This window comes from Pleurodeles waltl, chromosome 7 (genome assembly GCF_031143425.1).
Source record: "Pleurodeles waltl isolate 20211129_DDA chromosome 7, aPleWal1.hap1.20221129, whole genome shotgun sequence".
Taxonomy (NCBI): domain Eukaryota; kingdom Metazoa; phylum Chordata; class Amphibia; order Caudata; family Salamandridae; genus Pleurodeles; species Pleurodeles waltl.
Window position 1 is genome coordinate 576,737,733 of NC_090446.1, and position 18,117 is coordinate 576,755,849.

General features: G+C 46.3%; 1 protein-coding gene across 4 annotated transcripts in view; it reads right to left on the reverse strand.

The window, feature by feature from the left end:
• Positions 1–528: 528 nt before the first annotated feature.
• RNF40 (ring finger protein 40) overlaps positions 529–18,117 on the reverse strand; it is a 239,402-nt gene continuing 221,813 nt past the window's right edge. For all 4 annotated transcript variants that reach the window (XM_069244386.1, XM_069244385.1, XM_069244388.1 and 1 more), the window contains exon 20: positions 529–1,417. In XM_069244386.1, coding sequence (XP_069100487.1) covers positions 1,241–1,417 — 177 coding nt within the window. In that variant the 3' untranslated portion in view covers positions 529–1,240. The remainder of the gene's footprint in view (positions 1,418–18,117) is intronic.

The window sequence follows — 18,117 nt, forward strand, 5'->3', positions numbered from 1 at the left end:
GAGCGCTAACCGCTCTTCGTGCCTTCCAGTGAATGGCAAACAGGATTTTAAAGTGTAACATGTAGCTGAAAGTGAGCAGGTAAGGCCAGTGAGCAGGTAAGGCCAGTCTAACAGCTAGACCTGCCAGTTAAAACAAGTTCAGACTCAAACAGCTTCAACAAAACAATTAGCAAAATTACATAATGAAAACAACAGATGGCTAAAAAATAGGAAGCAGCTAGCCCTGACACAGCAGGAAACTGATTGTGTCACTTACCCTCGAAAAGCCCTGTGCCCGTGGAAATGGGCAGGACAGATCTAGCAGTGAATCTCTGCAGAGCTTTCATGTTAGGAACTAGATCGTTCTAATCCTTCTGTGTTTATCAAACTCCTTAAGCCTTTACTGCTGGGCTTACCGGAGCTCCCAATAAACCTACCTTCTTCGGTGATGTGCCCTCTGCTGGCTGACATGAACAGTGCCTCTTACTCATTGCCAGTTTTGTTGCTTTTGTGGCAGAGGACAGTATGAAAACAAACAAGAGAGCCATAAACTTTATCAAATCTGTTCAACTTTATCCTTCCCGGAAAACAGACAGACTCGAAAGCAGCACCCTCCTACCCGGACCCAGAGGAAGGGCACTGACTTCTTGCACCCTCACTTTCTCCTGGAACTTCATAAGTAGGGTAGGAGTGCGGAAAGGACCCATCATTTTCAACACCCACCACTACCCAAGACAAAAAAATACATCAAAAGAGAACAGTCCTTAGAGGGAGTTATGGGGTCCACTGTTGAAGGCAGGTGGAACTGCTGAAGCCCGTTTGAGGATTAATCCACAAACTGCATCACTGCCGCTGTATAAAATAAATCCAGAGTCAAGGAATCTTCAAAAGGAAAAGAGGCAGTCACAGATGTGCCCTTTATGAGTCCTTAAAATAATTATCCACACAGAGTTCTCAGTCAAACGTGGGTGCTGCTAAGTCTTTCACGAAGCAGAGCTCTGTAGCTCAGTCACAGCAGCAAGTGCAGGGCGGATGTCTGCACACTTGTCAAAGATGGCCCTACTGGTTGCAATCACATTGTGCAGGGCACAGCTGCTTCCCAACAGCTGTGGCAGGGCCCTGCAGCCTTGAGACACCTGAAGGAGAGCCCTGTTGGTTGCAGGATCACAGAGGACAGCCGTGCTAGCTGCAGTGACCTTCTCGCTGCAGGTGTGGAGGCCCTTCCGGCTGCTGCTTCCCGCCAGCGTGTGCAGTGCATGGTTCAGCTGATGTAGATGCGGTGGAAGTCGTGTGCACCGAAGGCTGCGTTGCACTTAGGGCACTTGCGCTGGCGTGTATCATAGCGAGTCTTCACGCACTCAAAGCAGAAAACGTGGAAGCACTTGGTGAGGACGGCATCCTTCTTGCGAGTATTACAGCACGGGCATGTGAGCTTGGCCTGGGAGAGTGTGATAAATGAGAGCACAGGAGGGCAAACGGAAGGAAGAGATTGGAGAAGGAAAGACGAATCCGCCCGGGGGAAGTCGGAGAATAATGGAGAATGGAGGAGAGAGAAGAAATACAGGCAACAGAAGGAATGAATAAGAGACAGATTGAAATGCAGCGAAGGACAGAATAATTGGGGTCGGGGTGGCACAGTGTAAAAGAAGGAATGGTAGGAGGAAGAGGTGAAGCAGGAGGAGAAACAAGGGTAGTGAGAGAGACAAGAGTACAATGGAAGGGAAGAAATGAAGACGTGAAAGGGTTACAGAGAAACAAAAGGAGGAGAGCAAGGTAAGTGAGAAGGAGAGGAAAAGAAGAATGAAAAAAATGCAAGGGGGCAACAACCAGAACGAAAATGAGGTAGGAAAAATAGAGGTGATTGTAGTGAGAAAGGAAAAAGCAGTTGAGGTGACGACAACAAAGAAATAAAGAGGAAGGGATGAAATGAGAAGAATATTAGGTTAGTTCCATTTTATCTCTTCAGCCCTGACATGATTTATACGATAAGTAGTTACTCACAATCAACATCAGTTATTCAGAAGTAATTATTTTATTGTAAGCAAAATAATTTAGGGAGCATTTCATGCTGCATACGTTTCTGGCTTTTAGCAGTGGTTCTCTACAGTGAGCAACTTTACCAATTAAACAAACTTGGTATTCTCCAGTACTGTTTGGATCATCTCGGAACAATTTTCAAGCAAGCATTGACTATTCCAATAAATAGGTCTGGCTTTAAAGGAATGGCAAGAACCGCAGAATGGTGTAGGTTAAAGGGCTAGCAACTGTTGCACTGTCAAGCCGATCTAAAATCCCATACAGGCCCATGACTGCCCTCCTCTCATTGTGTGGATGCCAGAAGAAAAAACATACATTATCTAGTTAACTACGACACTTTAATAGCATTACATTGTCATGTGTGCCCCTGAAAGTCCAAGCTCAGGCAGTTGCACAAACAAACAAAATGATCACAGCTGTGCAAGCATTTCTTTAGGGAAGCACACAACTTCTGCCCAATCAAAACTTGAACTCCTGGATTCCAGCATGTGGGTGGAGCCAAAACCACTCTCCTAGTGATTTTGATATAATTGTCCGGCAACAGCTGCACTGTCAAGCCAGAACCTAAAAATACTCAATATGTCCTGAGGTATCCTCCGATTTCACTATACTTCACAATCGGAGCTCTAGTGAAATGAAGGCATTTTAGGAATGCTCCTCTCTGAGGAAAGTTATTTCAAAATGCATGCACTACTTCTAACTCCAAAAACAAGTGGGTGAATGAGTCACACAGGAGTGTAAGGGGATATTCATGCTGGACAGTTACCTTTATTGTGACTTCTTTCCTCTGAGTTCATATGGTGTCACAATGTTGTGTTAAAGAAGCACACAATGGTAGCTTTGGAAGCTGCTTCCATAGCTGTCTAATCTGTGTTCCACGCACAGTCACATGTCATAGAAGCCCATAACTCCTCACCAATTCCCTTATGTCTAAGAAGCTAATTAGTATTCACACATGTACACATTTAAATGTGTTGGAATAGAAATCAAATTAGTTTGGAATGGACAAGGAGTATGTTATTTACATTCCTCCAAGTGGCAGCTTAATATTATCCGAAGCAGCAGAGGATAACAATGGAATTAATCAGGATACTTTGCATTATGATGCTAGAAAGTCACATATCATTTAAACGATTTCACCACTACTGTGTGCTTCATAGAAAGCCACGCACATTGAAATAATTATCTGAACAATTACCTACATATAAGGGACCCTATAAGTAAGTGTAATATTCAACAAAGATGCTTGTCTTACATCATCCACTATATTGCAAGAAACAAATTACCTGTAACTATAGTTCCATAGCATTGGCACTTTCATAGATTCAAATCAGGCTTAAAAAAATCATAAAAATGTTACTAGACCTGTAGGTCGAGTAACTTGAATAATCCACTCGACCTAACTGTAATGTACTTGACCGTAAACTGGTCTCAAATTGTGTGATCCAAGGCAAATATTTAATTTTACAGAGTTGCCATTTTCTTCATTTCCACACAGGTGCACTTTCAAGTATGTGAGTTCAGCATTTCTGCTGTATAAAAAACTCTTGTTTGAGTAAATAAACTGTTTGCTCCATGTATAATAAGAATCTAGCCCACATATAGGGTACACATTATCTATGACCTGCCTCTTAGTTTACTAATAGCATTGCCATAAGGGTAAGAGTGCTTCTCTGTTTTTGTCTAAACGATCACTTTAAATAAATATATTACTAAAGAATGATATGGTAGCGCACTGTCATTCACAGACAGCAAATTTCCAAGAAATGTCCAAAAACCTTCCTACCAACTTGCAGCTTTATTGATAAAACATCGTAGTGTATTAACAATAAAGTGTGAAAACTGGGTTTCAGAAAACACATAATTTACACATTACCAAGTAAAGTGTTCTGATATTTTTCATCCTATTAAAATATTTTTTCATCGCACAGAAGTACAAAAATGGGCTAAAATAAATGCTGAAATATTTTGAAATGTTTGTACAGTTGACTTAGTTATTTAAATGCGTGTTAGGAAACACCTGACACCCTACTGCCTTTCATTTCACACATTTTGTACAGCAGGTCAGACAGTTCACCTTACAAAATGCTGGAACTCTGCAGTCAGAAGCAAAAATAACTAAGAAGACAAGCTGACTTTTGACCTCTGTCTCTGAACACAGAGCAAATTTGACAAATTAAGAACAAGTTTTAATGGCGTCTTTATTGCTCCTTCACTTTCTGACTGAATAGAACACCTGTTCTTTGTCAACTCGCCAGAAGGGGCAAGTTGGTCCTAAAGAGAGTTAAAAACATGACACGCCATAGCGAGTGGGCAAATAGATTTTTTGAGGCCTGCACATGCTTGAATATTGCCCGCTGTTAGGCAAGACAACGCCCCCCGGTAAAATGATGTAAAAATCATTCATTTTTCTACTGTCTTAACTAACAAAACAAATACTGCCATGGACTACAGTCTATCTCATTATGTGACCCAAACTTTAGCCAATGAAATGGAGTGACAAAGACCTCTGCTCCTCTTTGGCTCCAACTGCCAGATTTCCTAAGTTAGTCATGCGATGTAAAGAAATGGCTCCCTGTTGCAGTTACCCCCCACTTTTTGCCTGATACTGATGCTGACTTGACTGAGAAGTGTGCTGGGACCCTGCTAACCAGGCCCCAGCACCAGTGTTCTTTCACCTAAAATGTACCATTGTTTCCACAATTGGCACAACCCTGGCACGTAGGTAAGTCCCTTGTAACTGGTACCCCTGGTACCAAGGGCCCTGATGCCAGGGAAGGTCTCTAAGGGCTGCAGCATGTCTTATGCCACCCTAGGGACCCCTCACTCAGCACAGACACACTGCTTGCCAGCTTGTGTGTGCTGATGGGGAGAAAATGACTAAGTCGACATGGCACTCCCCTCAGGGTGCCATGCCAACCTCCCACTGCCTGTGGCATAGGTAAGTCACCCCTCTAGTAGGCCTTACAGCCCTAAGGCAGGGTGCACTATACCACAGGTGAGGGCATATGTGCATGAGCACTATGCCCCTACAGTGTCTAAGCAAAACCTTAGACATTGTAAGTGCAGGGTAGCCATAAGAGTATATGGGCTGGGAGTCTGTCAAAAACGAACTCCACAGCTCCATAATGGCTACACTGAATACTGGGAAGTTTAGTATCAAACTTCTCAGAATAATAAACCCACACTGATGCCAGTGTTGGATTTATTAAAAAATGCACACAGAGGGCATCTTAGAGATACCCCCTGTATTTTACCCAATTGATCAGTGCAGGACTGACTGGTCTGTGCCAGCCTGCTGCTGAGAGACGAGTGTCTGACCTCATGCAGTGAGAGCCTTTGTGCTCTCTGAGGACAGAAACAAAGCCTGCTCTGGGTGGAGGTGCTTCACACCTCCCCCCTGCAGGAACTGTAACACCTAGCAGTGAGCTTCAAAGGCTTAAGCTTCGTGTTACAATGCCCCAGGGCACTCCAGCTAGTGGAGATGCCCACCTCCTGGACCCAGCCCCCACTTTTGGCGGCAAGTCCAGGAGAGATAATGAGAAAAACAAGGAGGAGTCACTGGCCAGTCAGGACAGCCCCTAAGGTGTCCTGAGCTGAGGTGCCTCTGACTTTTAGAAATCCTCCATCTTGAAGAAGGAGGATTCCCCCAATAGGGATAGGAATGTGACCCCCTCCCCTTGGGAGGAGGCACAAAGAGGGTGTACCCACCCTCAGGGCTAGTAGCCATTGGCTACTAACCCCCCAGACCTAAACACGCCCTTAAATTTAGTATTTAAGGGCTTCCCTGAACCTAAGAATTTAGATTCCTGCAACAACAAGAAGAAGGACTGCCTAGCTGAAAACCCCTGCAGAGGAAGACCAGAAGACAACAACTGCCTTGGCTCCAGAAACTCACCGGCCTGTCTCCTGCCTTCCAAAGAACTCTGCTCCAGCGACGCCTTCCAAAGGGACCAGCGACCTCTGAATCCTCTGAGGACTGCCCTGCTTCGACGACGACAAGAAACTCCCGAGGACAGCGGACCTGCTCCAAAAAGACTGCAACTTTATCCAAAGGAGCAGCTTTAAAGAACCCTGCAATCTCCCCGCAAGAAGCGTGAGACTTGCAACACTGCACCCGGCGACCCCGACTCGGCTGGTGGAGACCCAACACCTCAGGGAGGACCCCCGGACTACTCTACGACTGTGAGTACCAAAACCTGTCCCCCCTGAGCCCCCACAGCGCCGCCTGCAGAGGGAATCCCGAGGCTTCCCCTGACCGCGACTCTCTGAAACCTAAGTCCCGACGCCTGGAAAAGACCCTGCACCCGCAGCCCCCAGGACCTGAAGGACCGGACTTTCACTGCAGAAGTGACCCCCAGGAGTCCCTCTCCCTTGCCCAAGTGGAGGTTTCCCCGAGGAAGTCCCCCCTTGCCTGCCTGCAGCGCTGAAGAGATCCCTTGATCTCTCATTGACTTCCATTGCGAACCCGACGCTCGTTCTAACACTGCACCCGGCCGCCCCTGCGCCGCTGAGGGTGACATTTCTGTGTGGGCTTGTGTCCCCCCCGGTGCCCTACAAAACCCCCCTGGTCTGCCCTCCGAAGACGCGGGTACTTACCTGCTGGCAGACTGGAACCGGGGCACCCCCTTCTCTCCATTGAAGCCTATGCGTTTTGGGCACCACTTTGAACTCTGCACCTGACCGGCCCTGAGCTGCTGGTGTGGTAACTTTGGGGTTGCTCTGAACCCCCCACGGTGGGCTACCTTGGACCAAGAACTGAACCCTGTAAGTGTCTTACTTACCTGGTAAAACTAACAAAAACTTACCTCCCCCAGGAACTGTGAAAATTGCACTAAGTGTCCACTTTTAAAATAGCTATTTGTGAATAACTTGAAAAGTATACATGCAGTTGAAATGATTCAAAGTTCCTAATGTACTTACCTGCAATACCTTTCAAACAAGATATTACATGTTAAATTTGAACCTGTGGTTCTTAAAATAAACTAAGAAAAGATATTTTTCTATAACAAAACCTATTGGCTGGATTTGTCTCTGAGTGTGTGTACCTCATTTATTGTCTATGTGTATGTACAACAAATGCTTAACACTACTCCTTGGATAAGCCTACTGCTCGACCACACTACCACAAAATAGAGCATTAGTATTATCTATTTTTACCACTATTTACCTCTAAGGGGAACCCTTGGACTCTGTGCATGCTATTCCTTACTTTGAAATAGCACATACAGAGCCAACTTCCTACAGGCGATAATACTTACAAATAAGCCTTTAAAATGTGGGACAAGGATATGTTGCATGTGAATCTATGAAATATACCAATGCTGAAGAATGAAAATGTCACTTACCCAGTGTACATCTGTTCGTGGCATCAGTCGCAGTAGATTCGCATGTTCTGCAATAGCTCGCCATCTGGTGTTGGGCCGGAGTGTTACAAGTTGTTTTTCTTCGAAGATGTCTTTCGAGTCACGGGACCGAGTGACTCCTCCTTTTGTCTCCATTGCGCATGGGCGTCGACTCCATCTTCGATTGTTTTTCCCCGCAGAGGGTGAGGTAGGAGTTGAATTGTAGTAATAGTGCCCATGCAATGGAGTGACTAAGTATGCACCTATTTAAGGTTGAGATGACACATATATAAATAATTGAAGGTAACTTCCAAACTGCTACAGGCTCCCGGGGAGGCGGGTGGGCACATGCGAATCTACTGCGACTGATGCCACGAACAGATGTACACTGGGTAAGTGACATTTTCAGTTCGATGGCATCTGTCGCTGTAGATACGAATGCGTACTGCATAGACTAGTAAGCAGTTATTTCCCCAAAAGCGGTGGATCAGCCTGTAGGAGTGGAAGTAGTCTGAAATAATGTTCTTAATACAGCTTGACCTACTGTGGCTTGTTGTGCGGATAACACGTCTACACAGTAGTGCTTGGTGAATGTGTGAGGCGTAGACCATGTGGCTGCCTTACATATTTCTTGCATTGGGATGTTTCCTAGAAAGGCCATGGTAGCACCTTTCTTTCTGGTTGAGTGTGCCCTTGGTGTAATGGGCAGCTGTCGTTTAGCTTTAAGGTAGCAGATTTGGATGCATTTAACTATCCATCTGGCTATACCTTGTTTTGAAATTGGGTTTCCTGCATGAGGTTTTTGAAATGCAATAAAGAGTTGTTTAGTCTTTCTGATGTTTTTTGTTCTGTCAATGTAATACATCAATGCTCTTTTGACATCTAATGTATGTAGTGCCCTTTCAGCTACGGTATCTGGCTGTGGAAAGAACACTGGAAGTTCCACTGTTTGATTTAGATGGAACGGTGAAATAACCTTTGGCAAAAATTTAGGATTGGTCCTTAGGACGACTTTATTTTTGTGTAGTTGAATAAAAGGTTCTTGTATTGTAAACGCCTGAATCTCGCTTACTCTTCTTAGGGAAGTAATGGCGATGAGAAATGCCACCTTCCAGGTTAGGAACTGTATGTCGCAGGAGTGCATGGGTTTAAAAGGTGGACCCATAAGTCTAGTTAGGACAACATTTAGGTTCCATGAAGGAACAGGTAGTGTTCTTGGTGGTATAATTCTCCTAAGGCCCTCCATGAATGCTTTAATGACTGGTATCTTATATAGGGAAGTTGAATAGGTAGTCTGCAGGTATGCAGATATTGCTGCAAGGTGTATTTTAATGGAAGAGAAAGCTAGGTTAGATTTTTGTAAGTGAAGCAAGTAACCCACTACATGTTCTGGAGTTGTGTGTAATGGTTGTATTTGATTGATATGGCAGTAGCAAACAAACCTCTTCCAATTACTTGCATAACAGTGCCTGGTGGATGGCCTTCTGGCTTGTTTTATGACTTCCATACATTCTTGGGTAAGTTGTAAGTGCCCGAATTCTAGGACTTCAGGAGCCAGATTGCTAGATTCAGCGATGCTGGATCTGGGTGTCTGATCTTTTGGTTGTGCTGTGTCAACAGATCTGGCCTGTTGGGCAATTTGATGCAGGGTACCACTGATAGGTCTAGCAGCGTTGTGTACCAGGGTTGCCTTGCCCAAGTTGGTGCTATCAATATGAGTTTGAGTTTGCTTTGACTGAGTTTGTTTACCAGGTAAGGAAGGAGAGGGAGAGGAGGAAAAGCGTAAGCAAATATCCCTGACCAGTTCATCCATAGGGCATTGCCTTGGGATTGTTTGTGTGGGTATCTGGATGCGAAGTTTTGGCATTTTGCGTTCTCCCTTGTCGCAAACAAGTCTATCTGAGGTGTTCCCCAGAGTTTGAAATAAGTGTTCAGAATTTGGGGGTGAATTTCCCATTCGTGGACCTGTTGATGATCTCGAGAGAGATTGTCTGCGAGTTGATTTTGGATCCCTGGTATAAACTGTGCTATTAGGCGAATTTGGTTGTGAATTGCCCAATGCCAAATTTTTTGTGCTAGCAGGCTTAACTGCGTGGAGTGCGTCGCCCCCTGCTTGTTTAGATAATACATTGTTGTCATGTTGTCTGTTTTGACGAGAATGTATTTGTGAACTATTATTGGTTGGAAGGCTTTTAGTGCTTGAAAAACTGCTAGAAGTTCTAGGTGATTGATATGCAGTTTTGTTTGATGTACGTTCCATTGTCCTTGTATGCTGTGTTGATCGAGGTGTGCTCCCCACCCTGTCATGGAAGCATCTGTTGTTATTACGTATTGTGGCACTGGGTCTTGGAAAGGCCGCCCCTTGTTTAAATTTATGTTGTTCCACCACAGAAGCAAGAGGTAAGTTTGGCGGTCTATTAACACCAGATCTAGAAGGTGACCCTGTGCTTGAGACCACTGTGATGCTAGGCATTGTTGTAAGGGCCTCATGTGCAGTCTTGCGTTTGGGACAATGGCTATGCATGAAGACATCATGCCTAGGAGTTGTAATACCATCTTTGCCTGTATCTTTTGTGTTGGATACATGCGTTGTATGATGGTGTTGAAATTTAGAATTCTTTGTGGACTTGGAGTGGCTACTCCCTTTGATGTGTCTATTATGGCTCCTAGGTATTGTTGTACCTTGCGCGGCAGAATGTTGGATTTTGTAAAGTTGACGGTGAACCCGAGTTTGAAGAGGGTTTGTATGATCTGATTTGTGTGATTTGAGCACTGTATGAACGAATGGGCCTTGATTAGCCAGTCGTCCAAATATGGGAACACATGTATTTGCTGCCTTCTTATGTGTGCAGCGACTACCGCTAGACATTTGGTAAAGACTCTTGGTGCGGTTGTTAATCCGAAAGGCAGTACCTTGAATTGGTAATGTATTCCTTTGAATACAAACCTTAGGTATTTCCTGTGCGATGGGTGTATTGGTATATGGAAATAAGCATCCTTGAGGTCTAAAGTTGCCATGTAGACGTGTAGTTTTAGCAATGGCAATACTTCTTGTAGTGTGACCATGTGGAAGTGGTCTGATTTGATGAAAGTGTTCACTACTCTGAGGTCTAGGATTGGTCTCAGTGTTTTGTCCTTCTTTGGTATCAGAAAGTACAGTGAGTAAACTTCTGTGTTTATTTGTGTGTTTGGCACTAATTCGATTGCATTCTTTTGCAATAGTGCCTGCACTTCTATCTCCAGGAGATTGGAATGGTGTGTTGTTAAATTTTGTCCTATGGTGGTATGTTTGGAGGGAATTGTAGAAATTCTATGCAATAACCATGTTGGATAATTGCTAGAACCCAAGTGTCTGTAGTGATTTTCTCCCATGCTTCGTAATAATGACCTATTCTTCCCCCCACTGGTGTTGTGTGGAGGGGGTGAGTGACATGTGAGTCACTGTTTAGTAGTAGGGGTTTTGGGGCTTTGAAATCTTCCTCTATTTCTAGGGAATTGCCCTCCTCTATATTGTCCCCGAAAACCTCCTCTATACTGTCCCTGGTAACTGGACGGTGTGGCTTGTGAGGTGCTGGCTTGTGTGCTTTGACCCCGAAACCCCCCTCGAAAGGGCGTTTTACGGAATGTGCTGTAATTGCCTCTGCTCTGCGGGGAGTAGAGTGCGCCCATGGCTTTGGCAGTGTCCGTATCTTTTTTGAGTTTCTCAATCGCTGTGTCCACTTCTGGACCGAACAGTTCTTTTTCATTAAAAGGCATATTGAGAACTGCTTGTTGAATCTCTGGTTTAAATCCAGACGTTCGGAGCCATGCATGCCTTCTGATAGTTACAGATGTATTAATTGTCCGTGCAGCTGTATCTGCAGCGTCCATGGAGGAGCGTATCTGGTTGTTGGAGATGGTCTGTCCCTCTTCAACCACTTGTTTTGCCCTATTTTGTAAGTCCTTGGGCAGATGTTCAATGAGATGTTGCATCTCGTCCCAGTGGGCTCTGTCATAGCGCGCAAGTAGTGCCTGGGAGTTCGCGATGCGCCACTGGTTTGCAGCTTGTGCTGCGACTCTTTTACCAGCTGCATCGAACTTGCGGCTTTCTTTATCTGGGGGTGGTGCATCTCCAGATGTGTGAGAGTTGGCCCTTTTCCTAGCTGCTCCTACAACGACAGAGTCTGGTGGCAGCTGTGTAGTGATGAAAACCGGGTCCGTAGGAGGCGGCTTATACATTTTTCCACCCTTGGTGTGATTGCCCTACTTTTGACCGGCTCCTTAAAGATGTCTTTTGCGTGCCGGAGCATACCAGGGAGCATAGGCAGGCTTTGGTATGAGCTGTGGGTGGAGGAGAGTGTGTTGAATAAGAAATCATCCTCGACCTGTTCTGAGTGGAGGCTTACGTGGTGAAATTGTGCTGCTCTAGCCACCACTTGAGAGTACGCGGTGCTGTCTTCTGGTGGAGATGGCTTCGTAGGGTATGCCTCCGGACTGTTATCTGACACTGGGGCGTTGTATAGGTCCCATGCGTCCTGATCTTGGTCACCCTGGCTCATGGTGGTGTGAGCTGGGGAGTGTGATGGAGTTTGTGCTGGTGAAACGTTAATCACGGGCGGAGGAGAGGGTGGTGGTGTAACTCTTTTCACCACTTTTGGTTGTGGTGTTTGTTCCGTCTGGAACTCCAACCTTCTCTTTCTCCTAATGGGGGGAAGGGTGCTTATTTTTCCTGTCCCCTGCTGAATGAAGATACGCTTTTGCGTATGGTCCACATCAGTTGCTTGTAGCTCTTCCTCAAACCTATGCTTCTGCATTTGGGAGGTTAGCGAGTGCTCTTCTGTATAAGAGCCTGAAGCTGGGTCGCTTGCAGTTTGTTTCGGCATCGAAACTTTGTCTGCGTGTTTTTTCGGCTCCGAGGTGACTTTTTTCCTTTTCGGGGCCGAAAGCTCTCGGCGTCGATCTGTTTCGGTGCCGCTGTCTCGGCGTCGACCCGTGTCCACACCGGCATCTCGGTGTCGAGGCTTGTCTCCAGCACTTTCTCGGTCCCGAGAAGGCTGCGTGCCGGTGTCTCGACCGGAGTCGGACGATCTCGGCACTGTTTGGGCCTTTTTCGGTGCCGACGGTCGGTCACCGAATTTATGGGTCGAGCCATGGCCTGGTGGCAGTGGCGTCCCCTGGGCCTTGTAAATGTTCCTCTGAGTGGATTTCGACGTCTTACTCACGGTTTGTGTATCGTCGAATCCTTCGGAGTCTGAGTCTTGGATCGAGAAGGTACCTTCCTCTTCCTGTTCCTCGAACTCCCGTTGGGCTGTCGGTGCGGACGCCATCTGAAGTCTTCTGGCTCGACGGTCTCGGAGTGTTTTTCGGGACCGGAACGCACGACAGGCCTCGCAGGTGTCTTCGCTGTGCTCAGGTGACAGGCACAGGTTGCAGACCAAGTGTTGGTCTGTGTAGGGGTATTTATTGTGGCATTTGGGGCAGAAACGGAACGGGGTCCGTTCCATCGGCGTTCTTCAGCACGCGGTCGGGCCGACCAGGCCCCGACGGAGGATCGAAAAAACTACCCCGAAGGGCACCGGAGCTCTTCGATCTTCGATGCGGTGTGGAATCTAAGTACGCCGATCCCGAACGCAACAATACCGACGAAAATCTTCCGAAATTAGCTAATTTTCCGTTCCGAAACTCGGAGCGACAGGAACACGTCCGAACCCGATGGCGGAAAAAAAACAATCGAAGATGGAGTCGACGCCCATGCGCAATGGAGACAAAAGGAGGAGTCACTCGGTCCCGTGACTCGAAAGACTTCTTCGAAGAAAAACAACTTGTAACACTCCGGCCCAACACCAGATGGCGAGCTATTGCAGAACATGCGTATCTACAGCGACAGATGCCATCGAACCTATAGTTACAGGTAAATAACTTGTATTTTCCAGCATTTGATCGTTCGTAGGTTCACAAGCTTGAATACAGATTACCAGTGAAGTTCAATCAAAACTAGTTTCAAGTGGGAAGAGGAGTACTCCAACAATCTGCTTCTTAGTCACTTCACTGAGCCTTTGCGATTGCTGGGTGCCAGCATGGCATGTTGCTCCGTTAAAGAAATCTGGGTCCATCCACTGTGAGTTATTCTGAGCCTTGCTGGCTCCTGCAAAAAGACGTGCTCCAATTGCTTTCAAAGGGTCAATGAACTGGCGCAGACTTTATCCATTGTGACCTTACTGAGGTCTGACTGAACAAAGATCAACATAGCCACCACTATCACAGGGGAAGCTGGTATGGCTTTCATATATATTGCCTGCCTCAGCAAATAGTTTCTCACATACACTAAAATATGACGAGGGTGCTCAGAGCGTGAATTAGAATGTGTCTTGGCTCTGTAGCGACTGACAGGAAGACGATACGCCCTTTGGATCTGTGAGTCCATGTCCCAATTTTTAAGGATGGGGGAGGCCTTCTAAAACAGCTGCACTATGAACTGGTGGGGGTTGCTATCCTCCTTTCCTTCTGGTATTCCAAAACCCACAAAATTGTTCCTCCTCTGACGATTTTCTAAATCCTCAATCTGAGACTGCACCAGAGTCAACTGACGATCATGAAGCGCAATAGTTTTTACTGTGGTTGTCCCCACCAACTCTGTGCCAGCAACTTGTTACTATAACTCTGCCACTTCTGCTGAAAGAGCCGTCACTTTGCTAGTGACCTCTAACAATGGCTGCTGGATTGCAGCATTGTCTGCTCTGACTTGTTCATAGTGCTTCAGTGCCTCTACCCCCTGGACCTGTAGTAACTGCACAATTGCCCAAAGAGATGGCTCCTGAGTTTCATTCCCAGCTAACAGGTCGTCTGGGCCCTCGGGAGAGGAACAGATATGAGAAAGGCCACCACCAGAAAAATTACGGCTGGTTTCGGGGGTGGCATTAGAGGACAGACCACAAGTAAAATTTGAGCTGGTAACAATGGCGGCATTAGAGGATAGAACATCATCTTTAGATGTCTTTGTAGTAGATAAACCTGTTGCCTGCTGTGTATCCTTTCTGGCTGATGGTCATCACAAAGTCACATAGTGAGCTGTCCTTGTAGTTACTGCTGCTGACCACGTTTTTAGCCCGTGTAGCCAGGCACTTGTCTGGTTAAATTCCCTTTGGTGCCACAGTTGGCTTTCTAGAATTGAACAGGCCACTCAGTGACTGCTGCCTTTTAGAGGGTGCTTTAGAAGCCTCAGCCACAGCCCCTATGTTAATACCCATTATTGAATCAGAGCGTGGAGAGTCAACTATGTCAGTATAGCCAGTTACTAAACTCAGCAGCGAAGATAGAACATTATTGACTTCAGGAACAGTGATAATGTCTTAGACATGGAGCAATGAATTAACATCACAAACAGCAGTCAAAGCAGGGTCCTTCACCCCTACTGCCCCCCCCCCAGGTGTTGTGAAATCCATGGCCTTGCAGCCTTCCCCCACACTGCTTCCAGATATACCTGGAGTACTCACTGTTCAGTCACCTAAATCTCAAACCGGGTCTGAAGCTAAAGCCATTGCTGTTGCCACTTCCGTAGGGATTAACTGAGCTGAAACATCCCGAGGCACCGGCAGCATGGAGCTGATACAATGTTGCACTGCTGTGGCTTGCGGGAACTACAGGGCACCTGCAGCTGCAACACTGTTGTAATCCAGAGAACTATCAGAAATGGCTGGCAGGGTGCGTGAGGTGATTTTCCTGGTGGAAGCTGCTGCCATTAGCACACTTGACAAAGACTTCTTCCCCCGCTGTAAGAGATTCCCTGGTACAGTCTTGAAGCAGGCTAGCAGCCGAGCCTGGCCCCCAACAACTGGAGTATCAGGCACTCGACTCCTCCTCTGAGGCCCACTGTACATATAATCCATTGCCAGCAGCTCCCCGTCAATCTGATTTGGGGCAAGTCCGTACTGAGTTGCAGGCCCTGCGTCCACCTTGGAGTGTACTGGAATGCAACAGCGCCATATTGCCTCCAGGCAGCCTCAGTCAGTACCGCATTCCACCAGAAGGACCCCGCAGTGAGCTGCAAGCCAAGACGCTGTCCCAGACTGATCAGACGCCGCATATATCATTTAAATCTCTGAGCCTAATATCAATTATAATCGCCAATAAATCTTTGCGAAGTACTCAGGGCATTGAAATCATAGCCAGGCAGTTTTCCCTGTGGTAATTTCCTGCTCAGGTGGACAACCTAAGGGAGACGATCTATGCTACGGGATCAAGCCGCTATCTTCCCTCACCCCTCTGAGATCCAGAGCATGATGCTGAAGGGTTTCTTTGAAACTTGTATGAGTGTGGAGATTCTGACTCTGTGTTTGAGTTAACATACATTCTTGCTGATGTGTTAGGAGCTTTATATTTCTTCTTCTCCTGCAAAATATATACATTTGAAGATATGGTGTAGTCTTCATCTGTTGCAGTCCTTCCTCCCATATATGAAAGCACATATGGTTTTGTAAGACTACTTCTCTTTGAAATCATAAAGGAAGCAAGTTTTCTTCATGGCTACAGTTGAAACCCGTTCCACCAAACTCTAAATAGCACCCAATGTCACCTGGAGGCGTCTTTTTGTATGAGTTCTGGCCTTCGGTCTTCTGGAGCCACAGTCTCCCAACTCTGTTGGAAGACCTGAAATCTGAAGTACATCAGCCTGTTGAAGTTCCCCATCCTGTTAATACTCTTGTATTATTGTATTAATGTATTATTTTTAGGCTGATCTGCCCCCCGAACGCCAGGGATTTTTTAAAATATGTTTATTTATGTGGGGGTGGCGTCCCCCCCTTGGGCAAGGGGCTCCCCCCCAAGGGGGGCATTGAACTGTTGGCCATTTCTGACCCCCTTGGGGGCAGATGGGACCATTTTTTTTTTTAGGCTTATCTGCCCCCAAGGGGGGGGGGGGCAGAAGCCACTTAGACACCAGGGATAGTATGTGTGTGTGTTAGTGGAGGGGGGGCAGCCCCTTGGGCAAGGGTCGCCCCCCTTTGGGGGCACGTGTACCAAGGCCATTTCTGTCCCCCTTGGGGACAGATCGGCCTATTATTTTTAGGCTGATCTGCCCCCAAGGGGGTCAGAAACCACTAGAACACCAGGGATTTTTTAAAATGTTTATTTATGTGGGGGGACGTCCCCTTGGGCAAGGGGCGCCTCCCCCCCCCAGGGGGGGGAATTGAACTGTTGCCATTTCTGCCTCCCTAGGGGGCAGATGGGCCTATTTTTTTTTTTTAGGCCCATTGTCCCCAAGGGGGCAGAAGCCACTTAGGCACCAGGGACAGTGTGTGCGTGTTTTATTTTGTTTGGGGGTGGCCCCTTGGGCAAGGGTCTCTCCCCGTGGGGACACACTACTAAAGGCATTTTCTGCCCTCCTTGGGGCAGATAGGCCTATTTTTTTGTAGGCCCATCTGCCCCATGGCAGAATCTAGTTAGGCACCAATTTCTAAATGCTTGATGGTGGGATGTTTGTCAACTGACGAAGTATTTGCATTTGTGATAATTTTTTTCCTTCTTTTTGTTCTAGTTCAAAGCTTTTGCTTTCTTTGCTGTGGCTCCTTGCGGTTTGGCGGTGGTTGACCTGCGGTTTGCATAGTTGCAGGTTTTAGGTAAGTAAAAACAATTTACTCCAAAGGAGTATCGTTGCCATGCATGAATGACATGTTTGTAGGTGGTGTACTAAATGCAGGTTTGTGTGAAATTGTCCTTAGATTTGTTCACAATGTTATTTGTGTTGTCTTATTTCTAATTTGCTTTTCTTTCTTTCTTTGTAGTGGGATATCATTGGTGATTGCTGTGTCTGTGCAGAGTAGTTGCTGGTGATTCAAGCTTTTTCAGGCAAGTGAGCGGTATAGTTTTGGAGTTTATAACTCTTACTAATAAAGCTACACTTTATTATTTATCTTACACAGTGCTGGTTGTTGGTGGTGCATTTGTCTAGTTAATTTGCGTAGGAAAGATCATGGCTAGTTGCAGGATGACCGCTCAGCAGGTGGTTGGTATGCTTTTTGAGTCATTGGCTGATCATGATTATGAGACGGACTCTGCATCTGAGACAGAGGAGGAAGTGAGAGATTCTGGCAGGGAAGTTTCTGTCGGAGAGGAATCTTCTGATGAGGAAGCCACACTCAGTGCAGATGAAGGGCCTGTTTTAGAGGAGGACACTGATGTGCCATTGGTGCAGCAACCTGGGGCTGAAAGGTTTCCCGTTAGAAGACCTGAACTCTGGGTTGCCCCAAACATGGAGCAGCCAGAGTTGCCTGCCTTTACTGGTATCCCGGGGTGTAGAGTCAATACAGAGAACTTTTTGCCTATCAATTTCTTTGAGTTATTTGTAGATGATGTGTTTTTGGAAGAGATTGTTGAGCAGACTAATATGTATGAGGAGCAGTATTTGAGGGACAACGCTACTAGACTTAGGCCACACTCTACAGCTACCCAGTAGATTCCCACAAATTTGGAGGAGATGAAAAGGTTTTTGAGTTTGACTATTTTGATGGGGTTGATAAGTAAGCCGTCAATGGCTTCTTATTGGTCTACTAGTCCCTTTATGGCAACAGCTATATTTCCTGCAACCATGAGTCGTAATCGGTATTTGCTTCTTCTCAGGATGCTGCATTTTATTGACAATGCATTAGCCTTGCCACGAGATCACCCTGATTCTGACCGTCTTTTTAAGATTAGGCCTGTCCTTGATCATTTTGTAGATCGGTTTTCAGAGGTCTATGTTCCAGGCAAAGAAATAGCTGTGGACGAGTCTTTGGTCCTCTTC